The 13,265-nt window shown below is 40.5% G+C and overlaps 1 protein-coding gene across 5 annotated transcripts in view; it reads left to right on the top strand.

Annotated features, from left to right (window-relative positions):
- The window catches only part of LOC143257080 (fatty-acid amide hydrolase 2-like), a 54,574-nt gene that overhangs the window by 24,414 nt on the left and 16,895 nt on the right, over positions 1–13,265 (top strand). For all 5 annotated transcript variants that reach the window (XM_076515267.1, XM_076515265.1, XM_076515264.1 and 2 more), the window contains one exon: positions 272–481. In XM_076515267.1, the coding sequence (XP_076371382.1) occupies positions 272–481 (210 nt within the window). The remainder of the gene's footprint in view (positions 1–271; positions 482–13,265) is intronic.

Genomic DNA, 13,265 nt, shown 5'->3' with positions numbered 1-13,265 from the left:
CTAGGTGTCAACATTGGTTTTATACTTTTGTTTTGTTTTACCTTTATTTCCTTTCATGTATTTTACTACATTTAATGTATTTTTTACCTTTTTACCGGACATTTGGTGCAGATAGCCCAGCTGCTTTGTGCCATAAAACTCTAAATCAGTCAATCAATATTGTTCTAAGCCATTTTTCATCTTGAGGAATTTTTTTTTTCTCTTTGATATGTGAAAGCTCTAGGTACTTAATATTATTTATAACACCTCATTGTTTTTCTTTGTACTTTAGGGTTAGTATTGAGTGCTGGATTAGTGTCTAGGAAAGGGGTCAAAGCCGAGGAGGATGCAGAAGTGGTTGCATTATTACGGAAAGCTGGAGCCATTCCAATTGCCATTAGTAACGTGAGCGAGTTGTGCATGTGGTGGGAGTCGAACAATAATCTGTATGGACGAACCAGGAACCCTTATGATACATCTCGGACAGTAGGAGGAAGCAGTGGTAAAAACAGTTTTTTAGCATCTCATGAGTAGTTTATGGAACCTGGGCAAATGCAGTGTGTAAATTGTTTGGTGGACAAAAGTATTTATTCTTCACATGAACATCACTATATTACAATTTGTAAGAGGCCAAATCAGGCTGATGTTTCCAGTTAATCCATACCTTTGAGTATAAATACTTTTGTAACACATCTGATTTCTTACGTACAATAGACTTGTACATTTTACTAAAAGCTTACCTTATTTTGAATAGATATACATAGAAAATTCAGAATTATAGTAAATTTCATCTTCATTACAGGTTTTGTTCTGTTTGAGGACTGTAAGTTCAAATGCAACTTAAATCAAATTCCAAGATTAATGCATATCAGTATTCTTTATATTATGTATTATATGCATTAGAAGTTGTTTAATACCATAACACTGAGATCTGTGGGAAGATTTTCAGGTGCACAATAGTTGTGCACATTAATACAACAACAGTAAGTTTATTTTCTATAGCATTGAGTATTTCAAGCAATTGTGTGTGTGATGCATTTCTCTCAGCACAGAAGAGATAAATGGTTTTTAATTAATTAGACAGTCAATGATTAACTTTACAGTTCCTTCAGGAGTATTCACTAAAACACAAACTGACACTACCAAGATTCAATTGCTGTCTCTGCTAGCCAGCAGATGCAAAGTGTCAGGTACCAAATAGTTGGTGCCTGACACTTTGCCACTTGGTGTAGATTCCTGTATGTGGTGAGGGGATCTTTCAGAGAAGGTTCTGTTTTTTCATTTTACCTCTTCTGGTATATAAATATCCATCCACGTGTTTGCTATGCATGGTGCCCGTGAAGGGGAGGAGAGGATCCTGGTGGTTGAGGGGTCCAATCCTAACACACCACTTCAGTTTTAAATTCCTGAAGACATTTAGCCTTGGAGTGTCCCCCACTAGGTTCAAATGGCTGGTCCACTTAGGCTAGGGTCAACTAAGTACCAGTGTTGGATGTTCTCAACAGGTGTTGTGGACATTGATCTGATACTGGTGTTTGGGTATAGTATTCTTGAAACCCTGGCATTGCTGCAGTGTCCTTGTTTGGCATTGTAGTACATCCTCTCGTAGGGGTTCGTTCTATGGTGTGTGGGGTCAGTGGGCATTGAAAATTTGTTGTTGTTATGGATCCTCCAAATGAAAATCAAAATAAAATAGTGAAAAAATAGACCATAGATAAACAACCATGTCTTGAAGACTGTACTTCATTTTTTTGATACAAAATTCTCTTTCAGAAAAACCTTTAGGGCAAAAGTTTCCTTTTTTTTATTCAGAAGGGACTAGAGGGGTTTACTGGCTCTCCTATGTCAGTCAAAAAGCGTCGTTCTGGTGACACTGGTGGAAACATCTACTCCTAAACATAGTGAACTCCTCTTACTTTTAAAAATGCCATTGGGGATATACCCATAAAGGTTACTCTCCATGCTAATTTGAATTTGTCACAAGTTATTGTTGAGATAGACCTGAAGAACATTCCTGAGTCAGGGATTTTTACTAGTTCCTCCACCCAAGGAGTTTCTGCAGTGAGGTGTATTTCCACTCGCAAAGAAGAAATTAGGATGCAGACAAATGTCCTATTTTTGATGTTTGCATCAACACGTCCACCTCTCACCATTAAGGCAAATTATCTGAATTACAAGGTACAGCCATATATTTCAAACCCTCTTAGTTTCCAGCTTTAGCAGTTCAGTCACTCAAAGATATCATGTGGTGGTTCCTTGATGTGTGCTTGTTGCAGTGGCAAAGACCGCGATGCTTATGAGTGTGAGATAGATCCTCACTGTGTTAATTGTAGTGGCTCTCGCCCATCTTACTTTTGTTATGCTGTAGGTGGGTGGAAGAGAGAGAAGTACAGTGTTTGAAAACGGTTCACAACATTTCTTACCCATAGGCACAGATGTTCTTTTCACTACTCCATCTCAGATGTATGCTGCTGCACTTTGTTCCACTGCTACAGTGGAAGTTCAGATCTCTCTGTGCCTCTGAAAGAATTATTTTCGAACCATGTGAAAAGTCTTTTGCCCTTCATGTGTAAGAAAGTTGATGAATCCACATTAACACCCATCTCTGTCCCTACCATTCCTTTTAGCAGATCCCAAGATCCACTTCCTTTGGTTCTGGGTTTGGGCATTTCCTTGAATTGATCTTTTTCTCTAGTCCTGAGATGCAGAGTGATCATTTGTTCACAACCTTAGTTGCTGTAATCTGCTGATACTGTCACCTTTTGGAAGTTTTCTTTGTAGAAAAATGACAGGTTATGTGATTGAGTGCATGGAGTGGAGGCACTGTTAATTGATTAGCATGTGCTCACCCTTTTTTTGCCACTCAACACATTCTTGGAGGTCTTAGTCATCCATGTTTCCTTGGGTTGTACTATTATTGTTTGTTCTTTCTGCCTGTTTCTTGGAGTGGCCTATGATCAATCACACCTTGATGCTATCATTGAACAGTTGCTGTTTCCCTTTTTAATGCTGGTGGACTTTAATGGACATAATCTCCTCTGGGGAGGCACTGATATTGATGGGAAGAGTTGCTCCATAGAGTGTATGCTCTCAAATCACAATATTTCTCTCTTCAATACAGGTTCTTATACTTATTTTCATGCACCTAGTCATTCTTTTACTGCTTTCATCTCTTGGCCTGCTCCCTTTCACTGTTCTCTCACTTTTCATGGAGGGTTGACAGTAACCCATGGGGCAGTGATCATTTTCCTTTCATTTTGATAGAGACTGGCAATGGTCAATTCCACCAGATTCACGTGCCCTCTTTCACTCCTCTCTCCCAGAACTTGATCCTGCTGTGGTCTGTAAGCCATTGATAGATGACTGTATGGCATACCTTTCATGGGTATCCCACACTTTGAAACTGCATTGCTTTTCAGTGGGTCAGTGCACATGCTCAGTGGGAAAAATGTCAAAGCCAAAAGGAATCTTGTGATTAAATTTACAACCATCATGTCTTCTACCATCAATTCCAAAGTCATATGGGACAAGATTTGGAAGGTCAGTGGGTAGTATAATTCTGTCACCTTTTCAATCTTGCTCTCTGTCCAGGAAGTTGCTGCTGCCCAGAGCATCATCAGTATTCTCAGCAAATGTTTCAGCCAGGTTTCTAGAACTTTTGCTTCATTCTACACCTTCTTAGCCATTAAGACTCGAGCAGAGTGATTGCTTCTTTGCTTGCAAGCTGGTCGTCTCTGTGAGTATAATCATTCTTTTACATTGGTGGAACTCAAACCATTTCTTCGTCAATTTGGCAGTACATTGGCTGTACCTGATGATATACCCTGTGAGATGCTGTGCCATCTTTCTCCTGCTTCTTTTGCTCTTCTCTAGTTGTTTTTAACTGGATTTGGTAAGATAATTTGTTTTTCCTGATGCCTGGCACCAGGCTATTGTCCTACAAAATTAGAAAATGGCCATGATGTCAAATAACTCAACCAGGACTAGAAAGGCCAACTTCAGGTGACTGATGATGTTTGAATGTACCTGTTAGCCATCCTGATGAGTTATAATAATAAAGAATTATGCTACAGAAAGTCTTTTAAAACTTATTACTTTACACTCTCTCTTACTGCTGTAAACTAGATTTAAAAATTGGACTTAATGCTATTTAAGTTTTTAATTCAAAAATTAAACTTTGTTTTATCTTGATTCATTTTTACAAATTTAATAATTTTACTTTTTTTTTTTTTTTAACTGATTGTTTGGTGCAGATAGCCTTCTTGCTTTGCACCGTAAAACACCAACCAACCAATCCTTCCATTTACCATGCTTTATCCACTGTTATACTTGATGGTTGGATTCATCAGATTATTGGATTGGTGTATTCAGACTTATCCTTGGAAGGTCACCATATCTACAATGTTTCTTCTCATCAGATTTGTCATCTCACCATTGAAGATCCCCTCGGTGAGGATTCCTGTACGTGGTGAGGGGACCTCCCAGGGAAGGTTCTGTTCTATCTGGTTACCTTCTCTGGGATCTAAACATCCACCCACATGTTTGCCGTGCGTGGCGACCTGTGAAGGGGAGGAGAGGATTCTGGTGGTTGAGGGGTCCAACCCTAACACACCACTTTGGCCTCGAATTCCTGTAGACGGGCGGCCTTTGGGTGGCCCCCCTTGGGTCAATCGGCTGGTCCACTTGGGCTAGAGTCAACCAAGTACCAGTGTTGGAAGTTCTCAATGGGTGTTGTGGACATTGTGCTTGATGCTGGTGTTTGGGTATAGTGCTCACGAAACCCTGGCGTTGCTGCATTGTCCTTGCGTGACTTTGTAGTGCGTCCCCTTGTAGGGCTCCATGGTGGGTGGGGTCAGTGGGTACTGAAATTTTTTCTTTTTCCTATGGATCCTCTAAAAAATGTAAATAAAATTGTAAAAAAACAGTCAATGGGTAAGCGACCACGTCTTGAATACTCAGAACAGCAATCTTCAACATCAGTAACACACGTACCTCATTTTCTTATATTACATTCTCTTTTGGAAAAACCTTTAGGGCAAATGTCCCTTTTTTTAATTCAAAAGGGACTAGAGGGACTTGCTGGCTCTCCAAAATCAGTAAATAAACTTCGATCTGGTGACATATTGGTTGAAACATCCACATCCCAACACAGTGAACTCCTCTTGAATTCAAAGGCAATTGGGGATGTACATATTGAGTTTACCCCTCATGCTACCATGAATTCATCACGAGGAGTTATTGTTGAGAGGGATTTAAAGAACGTCCCCGAGTCAGAGATTCTTGCTGGTCTCTCCACTCAAGGAGTTTCTGCAGTAAGGCACATCTCCACTCGCAAAGATGGAGTTACACTGCTAACAAATACCCTTGTTTTAACATTTACTTCATCACGCGCACCTGCCACCATCAGGGCAGGTTATCTCATTTGCAGGGTTCGGCCATACATACCAAACCTTCTTTGATGTTTCCAATGTCAGAGATTTGGCCACTCAAAGACATCTTGTCGTGGTTCCCTGACATGTGCTCGTCGTGGAGGCAAGGACCATGATGCCTATGACTGTGAAATGAACCCACGTTGCGTAAACTGCAATGGTTCTCACCCCTCTTACTTTCATTCTTGCCCAAAATGGTTGGAGGAAAAAGAGGTGCAGCGTTTGAAAACGACACATAACATTAGCTATCCTGAGGCTCGGAAATTGCTGTCCACAACTCCATCTCGGACATATGCTGCTGCACTTCATTCCACAACTACAGTGGGATTGCAGACAGATCTCTCTGTGCCTCCAAGAGAATGGTTTTCAAAACAAATGAAAAGATCTTTTGACCTCCGTGGTTAAAAAGGTTGATGAATCGACTTCCACACCCATCTCTGTTCCTCCCATTCCTTTCAACAAATTTCAAGATCCACGTCCTTCAGTTTCAAATACAGGCATTTCTTCTGATACATCTTTTTCTCCCACCACAAGAGACAAAACAATTATTCGTTCGCGTCCTCAGTCACTGAATTCCCCTTCCAATAACAAAAACCGGCCCACCCAACCCGGATCCATGGAGGTTGATAGACCTCCTCCGACTAAAGACAGTAAAGAAAAAAGACGTGGTCGTAAACCGAATGGCTCTCCAGCCACTTCACCTACCCCTTCTTAAAAATGGCCACCTTGATACAGTGGAACTGTCGAGGTTTACGTTCTAATCTGGATGATATCAAAACGCTGATTGCTTCCTACCATCCTGTTTGTCTTTCTTTACAAGAAACATTTCTCAAAACTGCTGATACCGTCTGCATTCGGCAGTTTTCTCTGTACAAAAATGACAGGTTGTGTGATGGTCGAGTACATGGAGGGGTGGCACTGTTGGTTGATCAACACGTGCCCACCCTGTCTTTGTCACTCAACACACCCTTAGTGGCTGTAGCCATCCGTGTTTCCTTGGGTCATACCATCACTGTTTGTTCTCTGTACGTGTCCCCTGGAGAGACATATGATCAATCAGATCTTGATGCTCTTGTTGAACAATTTCCATCTCCATTTCTAATCCTAGATTTTAATGGACATCATCCCTCTGGGAAGTGCTATTATTGATGGGAGGGGCCGATCTGTAGAGCGGATGCTCTCTGATTACAATCTTTCTCTTTTCAATACTGTTTGTCCCACTTACTTTCATGCACCTAGTCAGTCCTTTACCACTATTGATCTCTCAGTTTTCTCCCCTTCATTATTCTCCCATTTTTCATGGAGGGTTGACAGTAATCCACTAGGCAGTGATCATTTTCCGATCCTTTTGAGAGAGACTGGCCGTGGTCGATGCCACCCTACCCGCGTGCCCCAGTGGAAGCTGGATCAGGCAGACTGGTCCACTTTCACTGATCTCGCAGAACTTGATCCTGCCATCGTAAATCAGCCATGAATAGACGACTGTGTAGCAGAGGTAACTGACTGTATTCCACATGCAGCTGCTCAGTGTATTTCTAAAACCTCGACACGTTTTCCACGATATCCTCGTCCGTGGTGGAATCCTGCTTGCCACTTAGCATGGAAGGCTCAAAAGCGGGCCTAAGATACTTTTCGTAGATATCCCACACTCTCAAACCAGGTTGCTTTCCAACGGGCCCGTGCACATGCTAGGTGGGTAAGATGTCAAAGCCAGAAGGAATCTTGGATTAAGTTCACAACCAGCATATCTTCTACCACCAGTTCCAAGATCATATGGGACAGGATTCGAAAGGTTAATGGACACTACAATTCTATCCCCCTCTCGATCTTACTCTCTGATGGTCAGGAGGTGACTGATGTTCGAACATCGCTAACACTCTAGGTGAAAGCTTTTGCCGGGTATCTAGCACTTCTGCTTGTTCCTCCACCTTCCTGGCCATCAAGACTCGGGCAGAGCAATCACCTCTTTCGTTTCGAACTGACTGTTTCTTTGACTATAATTTTCCCTTTACCCTGGTGGAACTAAAAAATGGCCCTTCATCGGTCTGCCAGTACGTCTGTTGGACCTGATGATATTCATTATGACATGCTGCACCATCTATCTCCTGCTTCTCTTGATGTCCTTCTGATTGTTTTCAACCGGATCTGGCAGGAGAATGTTTTTCCTGATGCCTGGCGCGAGGCTATTATTTTACCCTTCTCTAAGCCAGGGAAAGATCCCCAAGATTCCTTCAAACTACCGTCCAATTGCTTTGACGAGCTGTCTCTGTAAGACATTAGAAAGGATGGTTAATGCTCGTCTTGTTTGGTTCCTTGAATCAAACAACCTCCTCTCACCTACCCAGTGTGGGTTCCGTCGACAGCACTCCACCACAGACCACCTAATTCGTCTTGAAACATCTATCAGAGAAGCCTTTCTCAACTGCCAACATCTTGTATCAATATTCTTTGACCTTTAGAAGGCTTATGACACAACATGGAGGTATGGCGTTTTGCGAGACTTCCATACATATGGGTTACGTGGCCATCTACCCATGTTTATTAAAAAATTTTTAATGGACAGGAGATTCCAAGTTCGTGTGGGTTCGACACTTTCACATTCTTTTGTACAGGAACTTGGAGTCCCTCAAGGCTGTGTATTGAGTGTTACACTCTTCAGTGTAAAGATAAATGCCATCACTGAACAACTCCCTCTCACTGTTGCGAATGGGCTGTATGTCGACGACTTTCACATCTCATGTCAGTCGTCAAACATGAGATATATTGAGCGGCAACTACAAACCGCCCTCAATTGTGTACGGAAGTGGACTCTGGCAAACGGCTTTAATTTCTCTCTCTCCAAACTGTATGCATGCACTTTTGCCGTCGACGGGGTATACACCCTGATCCTGAACTTCATATCGGTGAAGTTTTGCTGCCAGTGGTCCTAGAGACCAAGTTCTTGGGGCTTATCTTTGACCATAAGCTGACCTTTATACCACACTTAAAGCAGATTCGAGTCAAATGCACAAGAGCACTGAACATCCTCCATGTTCTTTCTTCTACCAGTTGGGGGGCAGATCTCTGTTCAATGTTAAAGGTATATCGTGCTCTTATTAGATCGAAACTCAATTATGGATCAATGGTCTATGGCTCTGCCAGACCCTTGGCCTTAAAGATGCTGGACCCCATTCATCACCAAGGACTTCGACTCTGCACTGGGGCTTTCCGTACCTCTCCAGTTCAAAGTATATACATTGAATCTCATGAACCTTCTCTACACCTTCGCCGTTTGCAACTATCTTTACAATATACTTCAAAACTTCATTCCATACCAAAGCATCTTACCTGGAAATGTGTTTTCCTTCCTTGGTGGGCAGTACTTTTTCAGAAGAGACGATCTGTCATTGCTCCGTTTGGCCTTCGCATCCGGGTGCAGTTGCATGAATTGGGTCTGTCCTTGGATAACATTGCAGATTCCACAGGTTGGCCCATTTCACCATGGCTTATTACAGCCCCCAAATGTGACCTTTCTTTCAGTCACCTAAAAAAGGCAGATACTCCAGATTGGAAGTACCGTCTTTTATTCAATGAATATCTTTCAAACAATCATTCACTTCCCATTTATACAGATGGTTCCAAATCAGGTAATTCAGTGGGCTCTGCTGTGGTTTGCTATGGGTCAGTAGTTGTGTGCAGAATCCCTTCTACAGCTTCTGTGTTCACTGCTGAACTGTATGCCATATCTCTTGCCCTGGATCATATTGCAGCTGAGCAGTACTCCAACTGCACTATTTATACTGATTTGCTTAGTTCTATACTTGCCTTGGAATCGCTACATGTTAGCTCACATCCTATTTTCGCTGATATTCAAAACCGACTGGCCCATTTCTCATTAGCAGCTACTTCAATCCAGTTTTTCTGGATACCAGGCCATGTTGGTATTCATGGAACGAGCTTGCAGACATGGCAGCTAAATATGTCTGCTTCAGCACCATCACTCCTATGTCTATTCCGTTACATGGACTATGGTGTTGTCTTCAAGGCTCGGCTCCATGCCAGCTGGCAGTCCACTTGGAGTGAGCAACGTGACAACAAACTTTTTCAAATCAAACCCAAAATTGGACTTTGGCCATCTAGCTTCCATAAAGTTCATAAGGAGGAAGTTGTTCTCACTAGGCTACGCATTGGTCACAGTTTTTTAACTCATCATTTTCTTTTATCTGGAACTGATGCACCAATGTGTAGTTTGTGTAACACTCAAATCACTATCAGCCACGTTTTACTCTCTTGCCATCGTTACAATTCTCAACGACGGTAATATTTTGAACATATTTTTTCCCAGGGTCAGTCTGTAACATTGGACAGAGTTATTGGTGATGGTGACTCTGTCCACCTTGATAATGTTTTTAATTTTTTAATGGCCATTAATCTTTTTGATCTCATTTAAATGTTGCATATTTATTCATTACACTTTTTTAATTGTGGTTCCTTTTTTACAGTTTTAATCTCTCTTCTTCAATTTGACATTGGACAATGGCCAGAACATTAAATAACTCGACACCAGGACTGGAAAGGCCAACTTCAGGTGACTAACGCTACTGTTTGAACTATGTGTTTGAACTACTCGTTAGTCGTCGTGGCGAGTTGTTATTATACTTTTGCTGCATATCATTTCACACTTTTACTACTTAACTTTTTAGTACTGGCCATATTGACTCATAACCCGGAACCTGGACTGGAAAGACCAACTTCAGGTGACTGACAGTGGTTTTTATACTTACCTGTTAGTCTTCCTGGCGGGTTATGATCATTACCATTCTGCTACAGGTAGTTCTTTACAACTTTGTTGACTGGATGTCAACATTGGTTTTTACGCCATTTTCTGTTTTAATTGCCGTTTTGCTTTTATCTTCAATTACTTTTACAAATTTTACTCCATTTACTTGACTTTATCATTTTACTGGACATTTGGCTACTCATTATTACGATTTTGCGTAGTGTCTTTTAAAACTTTTATTCTTTACATTTTGATAATAGCTGCTATGACACATAACCCTGAACCAGGACTGGAAAGGCCAACTTCAGGTGATTGACGGTGGTTCTTGAACTTACCTGTTAGTCTTCCTGGCAGGTTATGATCATTACCATTTTGCTAGAGTAAATATTTTACAACTTTGAAGACTGGATGTCACCATTGGTTTTTACACCATTTTCTGTTTTAATTGCTGTTTGTTTTTACCTTCATTTACTTTTACAAATTTTACTCCATTTACTTGACTTTATCATTTTACTGGACATTTGGCTACTCATTATTACGATTTTACGGAGTGTCTTTTAAAACTTTTATTCTTTTACATTTTGATAATAGCTGCTATGACACATAACCCTGAACCAGGACTGGAAAGGCCAACTTCAGGTGATTGACGGTGGTTCTTGAACTTACCTGTTAGTCTTCCTGGCAGGTTATGATCATTACCATTTTGCTAGAGTAAATATTTTACAACTTTGAAGACTGGATGTCACCATTGGTTTTTACACCATTTTCTGTTTTAATTGCTGTTTTGTTTTTACCTTCATTTACTTTTACAAATTTTACTCCATTTACTTGACTTTATCTTTTTACTGGACATTTGGCTACTCATTGTTACAATTTTCTATGTATCTTTTAAAACTTCTATTCTTTTACATTTTGATACTGGTTGCTATGACACATAACCCAGAACCAGGACTGGAAAGACCAACTTCAGGTGACTGACGGTGGTTCTTGAACTTACCTGTTAGTCTTCCTGGCAGGTTATGATCATTACCTTTTTGCTAGAGTAAATACCTTACAACTTCTTATACTCTGCCTTCTATCTTAACATTTGTAGACTAGGTATCAACATTGGTTTTATACTTTTTTGTTTTACCTTCATTTCCATTTATGTCTATTACTACATTTATTTATTTATTTATTTTTTATTTTTTACATTTTTACCGAATGTCTGGCGCAGATAGCCTCGCTGCTTTGTGCCATAAAACACTAAATCAATCAATCAATCAATCAGTCATTGAAGATATTTCAGGCCACAGTGTAGACTATTCCCAATGCCTTCATTGCTTACTATCTGCACGATCTTGCTGTGTCATTATCCTATGGTTATTATCTTCCTCTTGTGGAAGTTATACATACACCTGTTCACCTTTGATGAGGGTAAGTTTTATTAATTCATTTCATTTGTTTTGTTTTCAGACTCTTTTAACCATTTATAATGGATTTCTACTCCATAGTGGGTATTGTCTGGTCAGTTATGCTGTGAACCCAAACCTGCACTTTTACTGACTGCATTATAATGCTCACTGTAGAAAAGGAGTGTTCTGAAAGATCACTGGTGACATACCCAGTAATATAAACATGTTTTTTTAGATATCAGTATATTTCACTTAAGGGTAAACTGTCACTCATGGACTTCATTAGTGAAGCAAAAGTGGATTTCTGCCAGTTCCTGCTGACCTTTTGATTAAATAAATTGGAGTTGGTCTGCTCTTCAAAATGAGACTTGTGAATACCCATTGTTCTTCTTCTAGTTTGTTGAACTGGATTCCTCACCACATTCTCTCCCACCTCCACTCTTGTTTTTCATCCAGTGGAACAAGGGAGTTCTTAGATGGTGGCTTGTGGAGGCTTACTCCTGAGTGCATTGTAAAATTTTAATTTACCATACATGCTCATTATTTTCCTCTCAGTGAGAAAAGGAGAAAGCTGATTTCCCTCCTTCCACATCCCCTGGATTCTTTTCCCAGGTGGAAAACTGTCGGTTGAACCAGCTTATGCAGGATCCTCTTCATTATACTTAGTTTGAGATGACAACACCCTCTTCCTGCAGTTAGCCACCATCCACCTCTTCTTATTAATTTCAGTTGCAGGAGGTATTTTACCTGCTCCTGTGGTTGAATGTGGAAGACGTAGTCCATATCTTAAAACTGGCAATGAGATATATATACATTGTTCCTGCAATTGAGTATGTTCCATGTTCTTCTCATAACTCTGAATGCAGAATGTTTCTTCTTTGTATTTTTGAATGGATGAGTTTTGATATCTGCTCATAATACTGATTACTGATAGTTCCCTATTTATACTGTTGAGTTGGGGCAGTGCCAGTTTTGGTTTACTGTACTTTTTCTTATGGTGGTTTGGAAAGTTTGTCTGGTCTCAGCTGACTACCAACTTCCTCTTGGGAGTTCTAGTTATATTACATATAAAATTCTGTTTACTTATGGTTGTGGTTGATGAGTATATGTAACATGGTTCACATGCCTTAGCCACTCTGTGTATATTACACTATATTTATATTTATCTGTTTTGATTTCCAACCTCCTAATGCTGAGGATAAGTTATGGAACTTTGTCTGTACTGTTGAGGTTCTGAATGTATAATAATTCTGTTTATATTTTACTGTGAATAATGCATCTCCAAATGAATTACATTCATGTACGTCCTTTTTTCTATCTGTATCAGACTTGTTTCCAACTTCAAGGGTGAAGAGCATATCTGCTCCAAATGTAGTGTTTGCACCAAATTCAAAATTCAAAAATAAACTAACAAAGTTACACGAGGGTTACCTGCATTAGCTCTCCCCAATTTAGCAGTGTAAGACTAGAGGGAAAGCAGGTAGTTATCATCACCACCCACTGCCAGCTCTTGGGCTACTCTCTTACAAACAAATAGTAGGATTGACCATCACTTTATAATGCCCCACAGCTGAGAGGGCGAGCATATATGGTGCAACGAGGATTCAACCTTGCAGCTCTCAGATTACAAGTCAAGCTCCTTAACCACTTGGCCATGCTGGGCCCAGATCTAGTGTGTTTCCTGATGTGTGCTTTGGTCTCATT

The sequence above is a fragment of the Tachypleus tridentatus genome, chromosome 7, assembly GCF_004210375.1.
Source record: "Tachypleus tridentatus isolate NWPU-2018 chromosome 7, ASM421037v1, whole genome shotgun sequence".
NCBI classification, from domain to species: domain Eukaryota; kingdom Metazoa; phylum Arthropoda; class Merostomata; order Xiphosura; family Limulidae; genus Tachypleus; species Tachypleus tridentatus.
This window is presented reverse-complemented; position numbering and strand designations above follow the sequence as displayed.